This window comes from Diadema setosum, chromosome 22, assembly GCF_964275005.1.
Source record: "Diadema setosum chromosome 22, eeDiaSeto1, whole genome shotgun sequence".
Lineage (NCBI taxonomy): Eukaryota > Metazoa > Echinodermata > Echinoidea > Diadematoida > Diadematidae > Diadema > Diadema setosum.
Window position 1 is genome coordinate 29,169,557 of NC_092706.1, and position 19,111 is coordinate 29,188,667.

Below are 19,111 nucleotides of genomic sequence, written 5' to 3' on the forward strand. Positions count from 1 at the left end.
TTAACATCAAACAAACAACTAGAAAGGGACATAAACAGGTCAAACTCTATACACATCACAACATAAAAAAACAACTGCAACTTCATGCAAAATGTATAGTCAAATAATTCTAAACAAATATGTTCTATGCTAGCACGGTTAACCATAAACTAAAGTTTATTTTCTCGCAACAAAAACAAAGTAAACACATTGCAAAAGGAGTGGTATCATTGCAAGTGCATTCAAATTCAATGAAAAGTGGACAAGTCACAGCTCTACATGCTCATGGAAGTACAGATCTACAGCTGTACATACAAATCTATATATACAAAATACAAAATACAAAGTGCATGAAACAAAAAACACACATCTTGCTAGTTGGGGAATGGGTTTGAATAGGAACTGAGGGTTGTGACTGGAGGTATGAAAATCAGTTTTCAATATTAACAAGTACAACATTCACAGTATACAATTTTTTTTTTTTATAAAAAAGGAAACAACTGTCTGGGCATATGGCAATCTAAACTGTTAAACCATGGAACAAATGTTGTGCTGCAATCAGAAAAAAAAAAAATCAGTCTGATAATGTGTCACTCATGTGAGTTAAATGAAGAAAGAGATGGAATGTACCATTGCTTCATGGAACGAGTGACACCAACCCTTATGGGACTGTCTAGATGACTCTAAGGGAAGTTTTCATCTTGTCTCTACCCTAGTGTTACATCTATGCACTCCGAGGTCAACATGATCCTTTGCGCCAAGTGGATGAGGAAATGCAAGGTGGTGCTGCACTGACCTTTGACCTTCAGGACTGCTGTACAGGTGGCCTCCCCAGCTGGGTTGGTAGCCTTGCAGGTGTAGGTGGCAGCATCTTCGGGAAGGGCTTCAGGCACTTCCAGGATACAGGTCGTACCATCAAAGCTGATCTTGAACTCGGGTGAATCCTACAACATATGGCAAATTGAGAAGACCCATTGACTTACATGTATGTACTCAAAAAGATAATGATCATTCCCTTTTTACATAGACTGCTGATGACTGAAACAAATGCCTTTTACCAAGTATTAGATATGTGGAAAAGGAGGCAGTGGATTGACCTATATTTGACCTTTTTGTAAGAAATTACAGATTATGACAGTACTTGTTGTTGTAATCACTTATTATAGTGGCATTCTTTTCATTGAAGAGTTTATCACCATTCACCAAATACCACAATTGATGACCATAGCTCTCTCTTTCAGCTGGTACTATTACTACTACTGCCACTAATCAAAAGGTGTTGTTGTTGTATAAGAAGAACAACTCTCATAATCATTATCATCAGTGTTATTGATAAAAGCATTACCGCAATCCTTATCTTTCTTGATATCCATTCTGATGATGTCAGTGACCATAACTGTGATTCTTCCTGGTTTTGAATCAACACTTACTGTTATTACTACTGCAACTAATCAAAATGTACAGTGACTATTTAAGTAGTAGTCTTATCATCATCAGTGGTATCACTTAAAGTATTACCATTATCCTAAACTTTGTTGGTATTCATCCCAATGATGTCAGTGACCTTTGTAAATATGTGATTATTCTTGGCGCGGAATTGACACCTACCTGAATAGGCTTTGTCCCTTCATACCATGTGATGGTGATTGGTTGTGATCCTGTCACCGTGGCGACAAACTTTGCATCCTCCCCTTCTGTGACCTCCATGTCTACGATTGGCTGGTCAAACTTGGGCGGCGAGATGATGATTTCAATTTCCCGAGGAGCCTCCTCCTCGATGGCCAAGACCATCTCTACCTTCTCAGTTGGCTTCTCGTCGGGTTTGGCTGATTCATCTAAACCGACGTTTACAATGTTTAAGAAGAAAGGCGGATCCAAGGTGAACATGATAGAATTTGTTGGTAATATGCATGCAAGTGTACCATCTTTGAACATTGTGTTTCTTAATAAGCATGTAAGGAAAGAAGATTACAGATTTCACATATCAAAAAGAAGTAATTACTTAAAAGGCATATTTTAAACTTTTGTTGATTAAAGCTAAACTTGAGTATACTTCCATTTACAATCTTAATTTAATTTATCTAATCAAGGTAGTGCAATTGACTAAAACAAACATTTTCATATTTAAGGTTCTACAATCATTTCTGTATATATACATTTACATTAATATCTATAAGTGAGTGTAAATATTGATACAAATAACAAGTGTGTACACATACACATAAAACTATTTGTGCATAAATCAAACAAATCACACACATGTACACACATCCTGACACCACAATACAACATACTAAGAACAAGAGACATACATTGTGCAAGACATTACTTCAGAAAAATCATGCAGTATTCACAGTGAACTCATTTCCAGAACTAACATAAAACTGCTCATATTTCATGCACAGAGACATATACATAGAGACATTAACATACATTCAAGGGAAAAAAAAACCCATTATGAAGTGCAACTCATTTGCATATGCACTACTATCACACAAGGCATACATTTGCATACACATGCTTTGCATTCAGTTTGCAAGCAATACATAAAATGTCACACACAATTCACTAACCACAAGTCGTAGATTCGCAATACTCAAATTCTTTTATTTCTCCCCTCCTCACAGAACAAAATAACATGCAAACAAAAGGAAAGTGAGAACAATATATATCTTTATTATGGACAGGACATATCACACAGATACCTGTGATTTAACAGGTGATATTTGAGATGTTTCATAATATACTTTTCTGAATGTCTACCCTTAATCACAACATGCTTCTATAACTTGGGACATAAGATGTCTTGGGACATAACTTGGGACATAAGATAACTTGGGACATAAGATAAGGATATTTGACAAAGATTTATTCTTCATCTAATATGTCTGATCTGGGCTTGCTATCACAAACTTCATGAGATGGTGTGTCAACCTCCTGGCAGGAATATACAGATGATGACTGGTGGGAAAGAATACACACAGAATGATCCATCCTATTTATCTAAGTACTGCTTCCATTGCTGTCATTTGTTTTTTTTTAAATGTTCACCCATGGGACAGCATCTTTCACTGTAGGTGCCTATTCAGCCCCAAGGACAACATTACATGTGGTCTACTGTCACATGATGATGTGTTACCAATCACTGACTGGTGTTAAAGCTGAGTCATACACTGTTTTGAGATATTCCCTCTTCCACCACTCAACATCAAGATTCTAAATAATATAAGGTATTTTGATTTTTTTTTTTTTGCTAAAGGAGTTTAAAGAATATTTAAACTCAAGGAAGGCTAATTTTTATAAGAGGCTATTCATAACCCCTTGACATGCTACAGCTGCAAAATAAACAACTATTTGGTGCAAAACTTGACACAGCACAGTGCAGCATTTTCAGATATATCACAAATAGTACAGCCACACAAATACGACAAATTTGCCATGCAGTATATGCATTCTCCAGAAAGAACCTTCTCAGCTGAGACGGACTTACCGTATACACGGATCTCTGCAACTGTGGTGGCCTTACCAAGTGGGTTGGTAGCCTCGCAAACAAAGGTACCATGGTCCTTGGGGGTAACCTCGGTGATGCAGAGCTGGCTGACGCCATCATTGTAGTTGATGACGACGTAGCGCTCATCCCCAACTTTCTCGCCATTGTGGTACCATTGGAAGGTTGGCAGAGGGATACCCGTGAACTTACACTCCAGGTACACAATGCCACCGGGCACCGTGTCTTGTGACCTCAGCTCCTGAATGACCACTGGTCCCTCTTTGACCTCTGTAGTGACCTCTCGAATGATCTCCTCGGTGATTCTGCTGGCTGTCACTTGGGCTTCAGTGTCATCGACCTCGATTTCAATGACCTCTGGAAGCTCTTCCACCTCCTTGGTGATTGTAGTCGTCGTTTTCTGTACGGAAACTTCCTCGATCGTCTGTGGTGCCCCCTCCAGGGTTATTTCAACAGGCGCCAGCTCTTTGGGACCTTTTATCATGAGCATCAATGGGAAGCAAAAGATTAATCAAATGAACATAATATCTCATTCCACTAAGTGGCATGCCATTGTGTTCATCTATTGCAATGAGTCATCTTGTAGATAGTATTTGATTTTATATGAAAATTCCTACCTACATTTTGTGCATCATTTTTCAACAGACATGTAATATAACTATGATTCAAGTGATAGTACTAGGGAAAGTGTAGGATCAAATACTGATTGAAAATCACATTAAAAAACAAGCAAAAGGCTGTTCTCATGTAATGGCATAAACAGGTGTCTAGGAAAAACTGAAAATAAAAGACAAGTCAACTTATAACTACATTTGTTCCAGTTGATAATTTAAAAAAAAAAAAACGGTTGATGACAGATTGCTTCAAATAGAGGTCGCATGGAATTCAAGAGGTAATGAAATGAAAAGAAAATAAATATGCACCATTTCTTTCAAAATGAGTGTGCTAGCTCGCTCATGCCATATACAGACTCATTTAGCATTAATAAGCAATTGCAAAAGAAATACATTTTGAAGTGTGTAACTATTTCAATAGGTTGCATACAAGTATGGTGTAAAGACAGTCACATTCATACAAGCATTATTGTCACAAGAAATAAAGAAATAAGGAAGCTTACTTGTTCTCTATTTGTTTCCCTTACTTTAAATCTTTCTCTTCACTCTGCTCCATTATAATCACCTATTTCTCAGGAAGGCAGGAGAGAGTGAATCATTTAAATGACCACAAATGGTGCACCTTGCGACTCTTCATGAGACCAAATGGTTCTATGCCATAAATAACTACAGGGCAGATTTCAGTAATGTCCCTTGTCAATGTGTTCCATGTTAGTTTTGTTTTTCTAAATAATTTGTGCAATGGTTCTGCAAAAATTCATGTTCAACGTCAAATTTTTGCTCTGGTCCCACAAAAAAGAACACTATTTTGATGAGAAAGACAAGTGCACCAAATCATTGATATTTCTTACATCTAGTAACACATTATTCTTTCCAAAGACTTCACTAATCTCTTGAGGAAAAAAATATTGCAAAATAAAAGTTCAACAAATTATTGCATAGTTGAGTATAACCTCACTAGCCATTTAGTAACTAAAATATCCATACATCCTATAGAAGAACAAAAACATACATGAGACAATAATTCTATATTCCTAAGTATGCTACTAACACTATCATGGTGGCTACACTCTATCATACACATTCCTGCTGAGGGTAACTTTCAAAGGAAATGGAGGGCCTTGGGCAGAATAAAAGCACTATAACAACAAGACTGTAAATTTTGTAATCTATCTTTATGTGGTACCGAGAAAGGCAGGAAAGTATTGCAAGAAATTCAAAACTATTTATTTTCAGCAACAGAATAATAAAAGCAAGATAACACTCAACACTCATACAGCCAGTCTGCAAAGTAAGAAAGAGTGAGGCAAAGTAACTAAACGGTCAAAGCAGCTTTGCAACAAGCACATGTTTTTACTCATAACAAGAAAGCAGTCCTTTCAGCATGAGTGAGTTCAATGCATTGGCAAGTTCATGATATGTGCCTCACTGATGCTGGTACAATAAAACAAGTGTTAGAACTTTTGTATCTTTGTCAATAAGTTCTGAAGTTGGTGAGTGGTAACTCACTGATTTCTAAATTTGGAGTCACAGGTTTCAGCATTCATCTTACAACATCATATACGCTGTTCTATTTTGAAAGATGTGCATGATTATCATCATCAGTGAGACATCCATCTCCCAGTGATCATAAAAAGAGGGTATGAAAGTATAAAAGTGAGAATTCAATCCTATTCCATGTAAAGTCACTTTTTCTCATGACCACTTAAAAAAGAGAAATGACACATATGCTGCAAACATACTCTCCCTTGCAAAACGTGAATGTTTTACATTGGTTGAGCATGTTTAACAATGTGTACATTTCAAATGTTACTTCATCATAATCACGCATGCCAGCTACAGCATGAAGAGTTTTTAAGTGTCAATAGAGACAAGTTTTTCCTCTGGATATGAAAGACCAGTTGTCTCTAAAGTGATGCTGATCCGCAATATCATGCAAAGTGCACTAACGCTTTCTCCATTAAGAATTCCTTGGAGTATATTGCACACACACCATTAACCCATTGAAGACGAGTCCCAAGAACACTCGAGCAGGTGTGTATGGGAAATGCGTGTATAGCAAATCAGTCCATCCTCAATGGGTTAACATATCTGCGCATATCCAAACTCCTGCAAAATTTCCTATGCTGTGCACTTGCACAAATGACAGCTCCAGCAGTGTTCTTCGTGCCATGAAGCATCCATGCAGTTCGTGCGACATATGAGTGACATGGTTGCATGCCTTTGTACTCACCATCAATCTGAAGAGTTATTTCTTCATGTGGCACTCTGACACCTTCGACATCCAGAGACACCTCCTCTCGATGTTTCTTCTCAGAAAGTGTTTTCTGGAGTTCTAAACTAGCACTTTCTCTTTCTGTTGGAACGTCCTTTGAAACCACTTCAATGGAGACAACCCCCTTTTCTCCTGGTTGAATTCCAAGAACCATTTCCTGTGAAACTAGTGCACTTTTTTGGTCTAAGAGCACTTCTTCTCTGTGCTTCTTCAGTGAATCTGTATCCTGAACTGGCACAGTCACACTTTCCCTTTCTTCTAAGGTGCTCTCAGAAGTCACTTCAGTGGCCTGCTCTCTCTGCTCTTGAGGGCTAATCATCATAGAGATTTCCGGCATCTGTTGGGCCCTCTCAGGACTTAGTGCAAGTTCAGCAAGTTCTCTTTGACCAGAAACTACAACTACCTCACTTGGAGTAGAATCTGCTGCTTCTTCAGCCTTGGAATGAAAAGGTGCAATGTCTGGTGATATTTGATAACGTGTCTGCACTTCTTCTTGTGATACTTGAAGAAGTGTAGTAGGAAGTTCAGATGGCTGGTCTGGTTTATCTTTTGTGTCATCTCCAGGAATGGAATAAGTAGTAATTTCTTGTGTCACAGGAATTTCTACAGAAACAACAGGCACTTCTTGAAGTTCACCAGATCTACCAGCTTCTAAGATCACCTGAGTTGTCTCAGAGGGCAGTTTGTCTTCTTGGTGCAAGATCCCAGCCAATCTTTGGCCAGGTAGTATTACTGCTTCACTGGGAATCACATCTGTTGCTTCTTCAGCCTTGGCATGAACAGGTGAAATGTCAGGTGGCACTTGATAAGGTGTCTGCATTTCTTCTTGTGCAATTTGAAGAAGAGGAGTTGGAAATTCAGATGCCTGGTCTGGTTTTTCTTTTGTCTCCTCTCCAGGAATAGAATAAGCAGTAATTTCTTGTGCCACAGGAACTTCTACAGAAACAACAGGGAGTTCTTGAAGCTTACCAGATTTACCAGCTTCTAAGATTACCTCAGTTGACTCAGATGGCAATTGTTCTTCTCGATGTGGAATCTCTGCCACTCCTGGTGGCAACTCAATAGGACTCAGGGTCATTTCATCAATAGGAACTGCATCTGCTACTGATGCTGAGAGTGTTGCATCAGTGGCAATGGGAATTGAGACCCCCACTGTTTTAATTTCTTCTGCATCTTTTGATATGATTTCAACCACAGCTGCATCATGTGACATTTGCAAGACTGTTTCTTCCACACGTGGGATTTCAACAACAGATGTCTGCAACTCCTGTGCAACTTCAGGCCTGATGTCAAATGCAGTAGTGCGGGGCACATGTACAATTTGTTCTTCTTCCTTGAGAGTAGATTCAGGAGTCAGAGATGGCAGCCCAGAGGCTTCACCAATTGGCACAACTGGTGAAACATCAGCTGATGCTGGATGAGTTTCTTTATCATCTCCATCCTGAGGTTTTGTGTCATCTGGTTGCAGGACATGGCTTACTTCTTTTGTAATACTTTCTTCTTCTCCTGGAATCTCAACGACAGCAGTTGGCAGTCCTTCGGCCTCAAAAGGCTTGGTACCTGTTTGCACATATTCTTCAGGCAGTTCTTGCGCTTCTCTCGGAAGTTCATATGCTGTAGAGAGTTTTTCGACTTCAGAGACACCTTCTGTTATTGTCAGTTCAATGGTGTCAGGTCTTTCAGAAGCAATGTCTCTCTCAATTTGAGATATCTGAGCACCAGTAACACCTTCATCTGGTTCTTGGGGCAGAATGGTAACCTGCACAGTTTCACCTACATCCAGGTGTTCTGCCTCAGAAACACCATCTTCAGGTGACTCTTCAACTGTGGTAATAGTTTCAGTTTCTATCCACTCATCTTTGGTTAAGTGAGTAACAGTTGTTTCTGTTTGAACTTCTGTCACATCCACTTTCTTTTCAATATGTATCTTCACTGCTGTTGTAACTTTTCCAAAATCATTTTCCCCAACACATTCAAACAACCTATCATCTTCTTGTAAGGGACTTATGACAAGTACAGTACTTCCATCCTTCTCAAACAGGGTAGTAAATCTTGGGCCCTCAATTGGTCCACCATTGTGGAACCACTGAATGGAGGGTTGTGGGACACCACCTATTTGACATTTTAGTATTAAAGTTTCCCCAACAGTCTTTTCTGTACTTTCTAGTGGCTGTTTGATAAATGGAGCCTTGTGAATGGTTACCGGGACATTCTCTAATGGCAGGGTCAAAGCAACCTCTTCAGGTGCAGTGTCATGATATTCTGACTTTTCACTGGCCATTACAGTGACCTCAGAAATTTGTGATTCTGGTAGAGACATTTGTTCAACAAATTGTATGGAAACACCATCCTCTGCAGGTAGAGCAGTCTCTACAACAGTTTCCCCAGACTTCAATGTGGGACTTACTTCAAGTGGCATCTCAGAGATAAGAACTGTCTCTCTATCAATGGTCATGACAGTGGTTTCTTGATCACTTTTCCCTGTGTCTACAATGCACGTATCTGAAATTACATGTACTGCCCCACGATTAGCAGCTGAAAGATCGACACTAATGTGACCTATGTCTGCAACTTCTTCAGCTGTGTCTGATGGCATATCTGTTCTTTCCAAAGTGGAAACTGTCTCCACATAAGTCATCTCTCCAACATGAGGAATCTGAATTGTGGTAGATTCTAGCTCATGCACTCTCTCAGCTCTCTCATCATGAGGAAGGCAAACCAATGGCTCATCAAGCTGCTGCTGCTCTATTAGGGGAATTTGTACGGCTGAAATTTCGATTTCAGTAGCTTTACCAGGAGTCACAATCATTGTCACGTCTAAAGGTAGCTCATACTGCTGTCTGTCCTCAAACATAGGAACAGTGACATCATCTCTTGGGAGGCTTTCATACTCTTCAGGTTGGATGACTGTTTGATATGGGGTGACATCTTCCATTTGAGGAATTTCTGCCACCAACACTGGTGAAGCTCTGGCCTCTTCTGGCTTGGCATCTGGTGAGACAGCTTCAGTTTGTGGTATGTCAGACAGAGGTTGTACCGATTGAGAGATTTCTCCTACACGAGTCACAACAGGTGAATCTGCTGATTCAAATGCAACTGAGGGCTCTTTCTCAGCCTCTTCTGGTACTACATCTACAGTAACAATATCTCCCGGGGTTGCGTCAATCAACTGAGAAGCTTCTGGATGAGGGGATGGTAACTCCTCTGGTTTTGTGAGTTCATCAGGAGTTGGTGTGAATGTTGTTGTTCCATGTACAGGGACCTGCTCTTCAGTATGTAATTTTTCAAGCTTATGTGTTGGTAGTTTCTCAGTCTGTTCAGGCCTTAATGAATCAATCTCCAAAATGGCCTCAACAGATGCTCTCTCACCTCTTTGCAGTATTTCAGGGTACACTGTTTGTAGTTCCTCTGTAGTTTGTGGTGTGGCTGTATGTGATGCGAGCTCTCCATGGAGTTCTTCACTCAATATGCCTTTCCTTACAGGCACCTCAAGCACACCTTCTATCATTTGTACAGCCTCAATTGGTCTGACCTCATGAGGAGCATAGTCTTCAGGTGAATAGTCAGGCATTGATATCTCTTTGCTAGTATGTTCAAATGCAGTTGAGGGCATTACTTTGATTTTCGAGACATCATCAGTGATAGTAACTTCAGTGACACTTGGTATTTCAGCATGAGTATGCTCCTCATGTTCAGAGACTTCAAATGCAGTTGTAAAGCCTTCTGGTTCAGCAGATTCATGTGGAAGAACAGTAATTTCTTGAGTTTCTTCAGGCAGTATAACCTCCTTAGTCCTGGAAACATGCACTTCGGGTTGATCTATGTGAACCATAGTTGTCTCAACAGCAGTTACATTATCCCTGGACACCTCTAATACAGTTGATACTAATTGTTTCTCAGTGACTTCTACATCTTTCCCAGCATGGATCTTTATGACTGTTCTTACTGTGCCATAATCATTAGTCCCAATGCACTCAAATTCATTGTCATCTTCTTTGAGAGGACTGATAACAAGAACTGTTCTTCCATCCTTTTCAAAAAGGGTAGTAAATCGTGGACCTTTAATGGGTCCACCATTGTGAAGCCAGTGGATGATAGGTTGAGGGCTACCACCAATTTGGCATTTTAGAATGACAGTTTCTCCTACATCTTTACCTATGCTTGTAAGGGGTTGTACAAGAAGTGGGGCTTCCCAGCATTCTCTCTCATCACTTAACTCTTCAACTGGTATGTCTCTTTCATTTTCTATTGGAAACTCAGAGGGACCTAGTACTACATCTGTGTCATGCACCCTTTCAGTACCACTTTGAGGGTGTTCTGGCTTCTCATCTAGTTTCTTTCTTGAGTCATCAATTTCATATGAAGTTACACTCACTGGATGAGCTTTTTCACTAGAGTCCATGTCAACTGTATGTTTTTCCATTGGTGTAATTTGCAATGAAACATGCTGATCTACAATATCTGTGATTCCTTCTTCAGGTTTTGATTGTTCAAAGGTAAGAGTACCCCTTTGTTCAATAGACTCTTGCTCTATGGGTATTGCAGATGACTGCTGCTGGATAGAAACTTCATGCAATTTACCTTGGACAGGCTGGATAAACTCCACTGCAACAACTGGACTGGTTTCATCTGTATGAGGTATGTCCACTTCTGTTACTGATACTTCTTTCACTTGTGATGGTTGAATATCAATGGAAGAAATCTCACTTGGGGATGAAACCAAACCTCTGTCCTCTACTTGAGGGAGCTCAACAGGGGAAGTAAAAGCTTCTGAAATCTCTTTAGGCTTGTCATATGTGTCAGGAATGTCCACCTGTGCCTCAAATGGTATTACTTCCTCCTTGTGGGATACCTCAACAGTGGCTGTCGAAAGTTCCGTGACTTTCTCTGGTTTGACTTCGATCAATGTAATTTCACTCAGTGTAGAATATGGAGCTTTATCTTCAACAAGAGGCAGTTCTACGGCATCTGACGGCAATTCTTGAGCTTCCTTTGGTGTCACTTCCATGGCTGAGACCTCTACAGGAGATTGGTAAACAGTTGTCTCCTCTCCAGGTGCAACCCCAATCACTGCTGATGGTAATTCTTTGATTTCCTCTGGTTTGATATCAACTGAAATAACTTCAGATGGGGCAGAATACACATCCTTTTCTTCAATATGTGGAAGTTCAATGTCTGCAGAAACTGAATCAATCTCTTCGGTCTTCATCACCAAAGCATCTATGTCTGATGGCTTTTGCTCTGCAAGTACTTCCTGCATGTGAGGAATCTCAATAATTGCTGTTGGAAGTTCTGCACCTTTCTCTGGTTTGAGTTCAATTGATATTACTTCACTTGGTGTAGAATATGGAGCTTTATCCTCAACAAGAGGCAGTTCTACTGCATCTGATGGCAATTCTTGAACTTCCTTTGGTGTCACTTCCATGAATGAGACCTCTCCAGGAGATTGGTAAACAGTTGTCTCTTCACCATGTGCTACTCCAGTCATTGCTGATGGTAGTTCTTTGATTTCCTCTGGTTTGATATCAATTGAAATAACCTCAGTTGGGGCAGAATACACATCCTTTTCTTCAATTTGTGGAAGTTCAATGTCTGCAGAAACTGATTCAACTTGCACAGTCTTGATCTGCAAGGCATCAATGTCTGATGGCGCTTGCTCTGCCAAAGCTTCCTGTGTATGAGGAATTTCAATCACTGCTGATGGCAGCTCTTTGATTTCCTCTGGTTTGATATCGATTGAAACAACTTCAGTTGTGGTAGAATACACAGCCTTTTCTTCAATTTCTGGAAGTTCTATGCCTGGAGAAACTGAATCAATCTCTTCGGTCTTGATCACCAAAGCATCTATGTCTGATGGCTTTTGCTCTGCAAGTACTTCCTGTGTGTGAGGAATCTCAATAATCGCTGTTGGAAGTTCTGCAACTTTTTCTGGTTTGAGCTCAATTGTTACTTCACTTGGCATAGAATATGGAACTTTGTCTTCCACATGAGGCAGTTCTACTGCATCTGATGGCAATTCTTGAACTTCCTTTGGTGTCACTTCCATGGCTGAGACCTCTCCAGGAGATTGGTAAACAGTTGTCTCCTCACCATGTGCTACTCCAATCACTGCTGATGGTAGTTCTTTGATTTCCTCTGGTTTGATATCAATTGAAATAACTTCAGTTGGGGAAGAATACACATCCTTTTCGTCAATTTGTGGAAGCTCAATGTCTGCAGAAACTGATTCAACTTGCACAGTCTTGATCTGCAAGGCATCAATGTCTGATGGCGCTTGCTCTGCCAAAGCTTCCTGTGTATGAGGAATTTCAATCACTGCTGATGGCAGCTCTTTGATTTCCTCTGGTTTGATATCGATTGAAACAACTTCAGTTGTGGTAGAATACACAGCCTTTTCTTCAATTTCTGGAAGTTCTATGCCTGGAGAAACTGAATCAATCTCTTCGGTCTTGATCACCAAAGCATCTATGTCTGATGGCTTTTGCTCTGCAAGTACTTCCTGTGTGTGAGGAATCTCAATAATCGCTGTTGGAAGTTCTGCAACTTTTTCTGGTTTGAGCTCAATTGTTACTTCACTTGGCATAGAATATGGAACTTTGTCTTCCACATGAGGCAGTTCTACTGCATCTGATGGCAATTCTTGAACATCCTTTGGTGTCACTTCCATGGCTGAGACCTCTCCAGGAGATTGGTAAACAGTTGTCTCCTCACCATGTGCTACTCCAATCACTGCTGATGGTAGTTCTTTGATTTCCTCTGGTTTGATATCAATTGAAATAACTTCAGTTGGGGAAGAATACACATCCTTTTCTTCAATTTGTGGAAGTTCAATGTCTGCAGAAACTGATTCAACTTGCACAGTCTTGATCTGCAAGGCATCAATGTCAGATGGCGCTTGCTCTGCCAATGCTTCCTGTGTGTGAGGAATTTCAATCACTGCTGATGGCAGCTCTTTGATTTCCTCTGGTTTGATATCGATTGAAACAACTTCAGTTGGGGCAGAATACACATCGTTTTCTTCAATTTGTGGAAGTTCAATGTCTGCAGAAACTGAATCAATCTCTTCAGTCTTGATCACCAAAGCATCTATGTCTGATGGCTTTTGCTCTGCAAGTACTTCCTGTGTGTGAGGAATCTCAATAATTGCTGTTGGAAGTTCTGCAACTTTTTCTGGTTTGAGCTCAATTGTTACTTCACTTGGCATAGAATATGGAACTTTATCTTCCACATGAGGCACTTCTACTACATCTGATGGCAGTTCTTGAACTTCCTTTGGTGTCACTTCCATGGCTGAGACCTCTCCAGGAGATTGGTAAACAGTTGTCTCCTCACCATGTGCTACTCCAATCACTGCTGATGGTAGTTCTTTGATTTCCTCTGGTTTGATATCAATTGAAATAACTTCAGTTGGGACAGAATACACATCCTTTTCTTCAATTTGTGGAAGTTCAATGTCTGCAGAAACTGATTCAACCTGCACAGTCTTGATCTGCAAGGCATCAATGTCTGATGGCGCTTGCTCTGCCAATGCTTCCTGTGTATGAGGAATTTCAATCACTGCTGATGGCAGCTCTTTGATTTCCTCTGGTTTGATATCGATTGAAACAACTTCAGTTGTGGTAGAATACACAGCCTTTTCTTCAATTTCTGGAAGTTCTATGCCTGGAGAAACTGAATCAATCTCTTCGGTCTTGATCACCAAAGCATCTATGTCTGATGGCTTTTGCTCTGCAAATACTTCCTGTGTGTGAGGAATCTCAACAACTGCCATGGGGAGTTGTTGGATTTCTTCTTGTTGGATTTCCTTTTTAACTTCATCTGATGTAGAATATGGAGTCCTTTCTTCAACAAGAGGACATACAACATCCGATGGTAATTCGTGAGCCTTCTTAGGCTCAAGGTCTGAAGCAATGACTTCTTCTGGAGACTGGTATAGAGTTGTATCTTCTTTGTGAGCAACTTCAATGATTGCTGCTGGAAGTTCTTCACTCTCTCCAGGCTTGATATCAGTGGATATCAGTTCAGTTGGGATTGAATATTTGGTTTGAATCTGAACTTCTGGCAGTTCAACAAAACCATCTGGAGCTGATTCAGCCTCTTCAGTTTTGGCAGGAACAGCAGAAATAACTGATGTGATTTGCTCCTCTAGAGGCTCTTCTTTCTGGGGTATCTCAACAGCTGCTGCTGGAAGTACTTTGCCATCTTCTGGTTTTGTTTCAAATGGTGTAACTTCACCTGGTAAAGAAAAGGGGACTCTCTCCTCTGTCATTGGAATTTCAACACCATTTACTGGCAATTGTTGCCCTTGTTTAGGTACACTTTCATCAGGGGTTACTTCTGCCAATTCTTGGTAGGGTGTTCTCTCTTCTATTTGATGAGAATCAACAACTGCTGATGGTAATGTTGTGATTTCCTGTTGCAGGGCCTCTTCAGAGGGGATTGCATGTGCTGCATCATATGCCTGCTTTTCTTCTCGGTGAGGTATCTCAATTCCAGAGGAAGATATGTCTTCCACCTGTTTTGTTGAGACACTAACAGAAATTTCACCTGGTACTTCGAAGACATCTTGCTCAGTGATTTGTGGAACTTCCATTCCAGTTGTCTGGGCTGCATCACTCACCACTGGTGCAATATCAACAGATACTTCACCAGGAGCATAAAGAAGGAGCTGTTCATCTGTCATAGGGACGTGGATTGCTTCAACACTAATGACACCTTGAGTTGCAGGCACTTCAGGCATTGGTTCATCAGTCACTACTGAGAGCTCATCTTGCTGTGCCCTTGTTTCAGTAGTGACCTCTATAGTAGTTGTTTCCGTTTGCTCTCTTGTAATCTCTGTAATATCCCTTCCTACATAGATTTCAGCAACACTAGAAACAGTACCCATTGGGCTTACACCAATGCATTTAAAAGTTGCATTATCCTCATCCTGGACAGGACTGACAACAAGAACAGTCCGTCCATCTCTTTCTATGAGAGTAATGTACCTGTCTCCCTGTAGGGGCTTGTCATCTTTGTACCAACATATTTCAGGCTGTGGAGAGCCAACAATGTGGCATGTTAGACGTACAGTATCCCCAGGCTGGGCAGGTTGACTCTGCACATGCTCAACAACACATGGTTGCTGCTCTGTGGTAACTGTCGCTTCAGGTATGTCTTCCTTTTCAGGCTGCATTTCTTCTGCAGGCTGTAGTTCAAGCATGCTTGTCTCTTCAGTCGGTTGCAGACCGGAAATTTCCAAAGAAATTTCGGGCAATAGAGATCCTTCTATATCAATGGATGTGAGTGTCGTGTGTTTCTCCTCCTCCACTTTTACCACTGTTTCTACTTCAGAGATTACACTTGCAGGGCCTCGCTGTTGAATTTGTATTTCTTCAGGTACCATTTCAATGGGTACTTTACCTGGTGTAACTGTAGCTGGTTTATCCACTGGTTTTATTTCCACTTCTGTTGATTCAGCAACCATTTCCACATATTCTTGGGGAATCTGCTCTGGAACAGCTTCTGCTCTCTGAGGTATTTCAACTGGTGCAGCAGGCATCACTATAGCTTCTTCTTCCTTGATCCCAGTGGTGGTTATCTCTTCAGGAATCTTCTCTGGAAGTCTCTCTTCTGCATATGGAACTTCAACAGTTGCCACTGGAACAACATCAGCGTCTGAAGGATGCATTTCAAGTGGGGCAAACTCCTTGGGAATTTCATGAGATACAACGTCAACTCTCTGTACTACTTCTCCACCAGCAGAAGGCATATCCTTAGCTTTGGTTGGTACAATGCCAATATCTGGAAGGTCTTGCAGGTCTTCGTCTGGCACCCTCTCTTCCTTGTATGGTGTCTGGACTGGTGACACTGCTATTTCCTCCACTGTGGCTGGCTTGACATCAAGGACAGGAATTTCTTGTGGGGTGTATTCCAGAACTTGCTCTTCCTTCTGAACGACCTCGACATGGTCAACAGGCGTTTCCTGAACAACAGATTGTTTCATTTCTGATGGAACAAAGTCAACAGAAATCTCATCAGGAACCTTTTCAACTTTGTGAGAAATCTGTACACCAGTATCTGAAATCTTTGCAGCTTCAGATGTCACAATTTCATGTGGAGCCATTTCCTCTGGAAGCTGATGAGGAACACTCTCTTCCATTTGTGGTACCTCAATTGACACGGGTACAATAGTGCTAACACCTAATGGCTGTTCAGCGATGTCGAGCTCTTTTGGCATCATTTGAATGGCAATTTCTTCCTTCTGAGCCGTTTCAGCAACTGCAGCAGGGAATTTCCCGGTTTCAGATGGCTGAATGTGCACTGGAGCAAACTCTGCTGGGTATTGTTCAGGCACTTGCTCTTCCCTCCGAGGAATTTCAGCTACTACACTTGGATATTCTTCGACTTCAGAAGGCTGTTGTTGAGTTGATAAGAAGTCACTTGGCACTTCTTCAAGAACTCTTTCTTCAGTTACAGGAACTTGAACTACAGCTGCTGGCATTTCTGCAACCTGCGATGGCTGTATGGAAGATGGAGGTACCTCAACAGGTGCCTGCTGTGTCTCCTTTTCTTGAACAAGCGGAATTTCAACAACAGCTGCAGGAACCTCTTCAACTTCAGTTGGTGCAACATGTACAGCATCAAATTCCTCTGGATGTTCTTGAATGACCTGTTCATGCTGAATGGCTACCTCTACAGCACTTTCACGCTCTTCAGGTTTGAAGGGTTGTGTTTTGCTAAGACCGAGTTCCACCAAGACACTCTGCTGCTCTGTGACTTCTTGTCCTGGAACTTCACCATATACAGGGACCATCTCTTCTGATTGTCTAATGTCAACTGGAGTAGTTTTGAATTCTTGGGGCACTTCTTCTACCTGCCTTTCTTCTTTGATTGGAATACCAATGACTGCAGCAGCCATTTCTTCTGCTTCAGCTGGCAGCATTTCTTGCACTGTAATTTCCTGTGGAATCTCTAATTGCACAATGTCCTCTCTCTGCAGTGTCTCCATAGCTGAAGTAGGTACTTTGTCAGCTACAGTTTGCTCAAACTCAGGTACAGGGAGATCCGTAGGAATTTCTTTTGGCACAGCTTCCTCCCTTTGAGGGAGCTCTACACCGGCAGATGGGACCGCCTGGGCATCGTGTACTGGCATTACAGTAACAAGCTCGGTTGGTTCTTGCTCTTCCATTGGCATGGCAAGCACTTCTCCTTCATGTTGGACATGCTCTTGTTGTGGGAGAGAATCCATGAATTTCAAAAGAATGTTCTCATGTGGAAGACCAAGGTCTCGCTCTTCCCTTGGTATATCTTCCTCTTCTTCCTCCTCAACATCCTCTTCAACAACTTCAGTCACTTTCTGCTTTGTGGTTATGGTGGTAATCTTTCTCTTCACAACCTCCAAGTCACCATCTTCAGTTGGCCTAGTGATAATCTCCTCTGTCACATCCACTTGCTCTTCAGGTCTTTCAGGTGTAATTGTCACTGTACCTATCTCTTCATCAGGCATTCTCTCAGTGTCAATAACTTCCTTTACTACCTTTGTGGTGGTGGTAGTCGTGACAGTGACTTCTTTGGTTTCTGCAACTGGAGAGGAGGCAGGCAAATAAAGTAGAACCTTGTGTGAGACTCTTTGCATCCTTTCACTGACAATGCTCCATGCCATGCCATGCCATGCCATGCTGTAGTCGTTCCTTCTTTATGTAGTACATATTAAAGTGCTGCACTGACACCCCTGCAGACTGATTCTTTTTTTTTTTTTCCATTCAATTTATGCAAGTCATGCAGGAAACACAGACCTGAAGTGAAAGAATTCCATCTTCCTATCCAGTACATGCAACCAAGCAAAATCTCTGGGGTACTGCACTGAGCTTGTGCTAGTTTCATATCAATTCTCCAACAACTACTACCACTGGCTAGTACTATCCACGACACAACGTGCCTCAGCATTGAAAGAATTCACAAAACCACTAACTTCATGTTATTTAACAGGAAACTAGTGTGTGGCCTTGGGTTACAACCTAAAGATCTGGGATACTCAACACAATTATGTTCATTGTCTGCACAAGATAAAGTTCTTATGGTTCTTCAAAAACATTGTATGATATGGAATATACACACAGGACTTTGAGAGCAAATGCAAAGAGATTACAGAAGCCTTCATTCTAAAAGGGAGGGGTGTAGAATCAGTTTGAGTGTTTGGATTTCTCAGAAGTCAGATATCCATATCATACCTGTTTGATTTGAGGGTCTAACTTGATCTGATTGATCTGTCTTACTTGAAAGAATTATGGTATGATCTTGTTCATCTAGGATAGCCTCCTCAGATGTAAGCCTTCTCCATGTGGGTTCTTTGTGAGTACTACAACATTTCCAGAGACAACTTACGTGGACAAGCTCTTGACCCAGGATTTCTTGGTGAGTCCAGAGTTTTATCTACAAGTTTAAAATACAGTGCTCTCTCACACATTGTGTCTTTCCCCACTACCAGAATAATTACACCAGTTTTCCTAAGATTTATCAAGGTGCTGAAAGAAATGGTCATCCATTTGCTCATATTCTAAGCTGCTGGCCATCAAGGTCCTGTTAATTCCCTGTATTTTACACACACACACACACACACACACAAACACACTATATACAAGTGATAGTTTGTCTCATTGCCTGAAACAAAAAGTTGATTATCTGCTTTATATTCCACATCTAGGGTACCTGTATTCCCATTTTATTCCACATTTGAAACCGTTTAAGCTGCCT

The 19,111-nt window shown here is 41.0% G+C and overlaps 1 protein-coding gene across 1 annotated transcript in view; it reads right to left on the reverse strand.

Moving 5' to 3' along the window:
* Nucleotides 1-19,111, reverse strand: part of LOC140245282 (uncharacterized) — a 34,517-nt gene that overhangs the window by 5,837 nt on the left and 9,569 nt on the right. The window contains exons 2-4 of the mRNA XM_072324867.1: nt 3,470-3,961; nt 1,588-1,814; nt 776-923 (exon numbers count right to left, since the gene is read on the reverse strand). Of these exons, the coding sequence (XP_072180968.1) occupies nt 776-923; nt 1,588-1,814; nt 3,470-3,961 (867 nt within the window). The remainder of the gene's footprint in view (nt 1-775; nt 924-1,587; nt 1,815-3,469; nt 3,962-19,111) is intronic.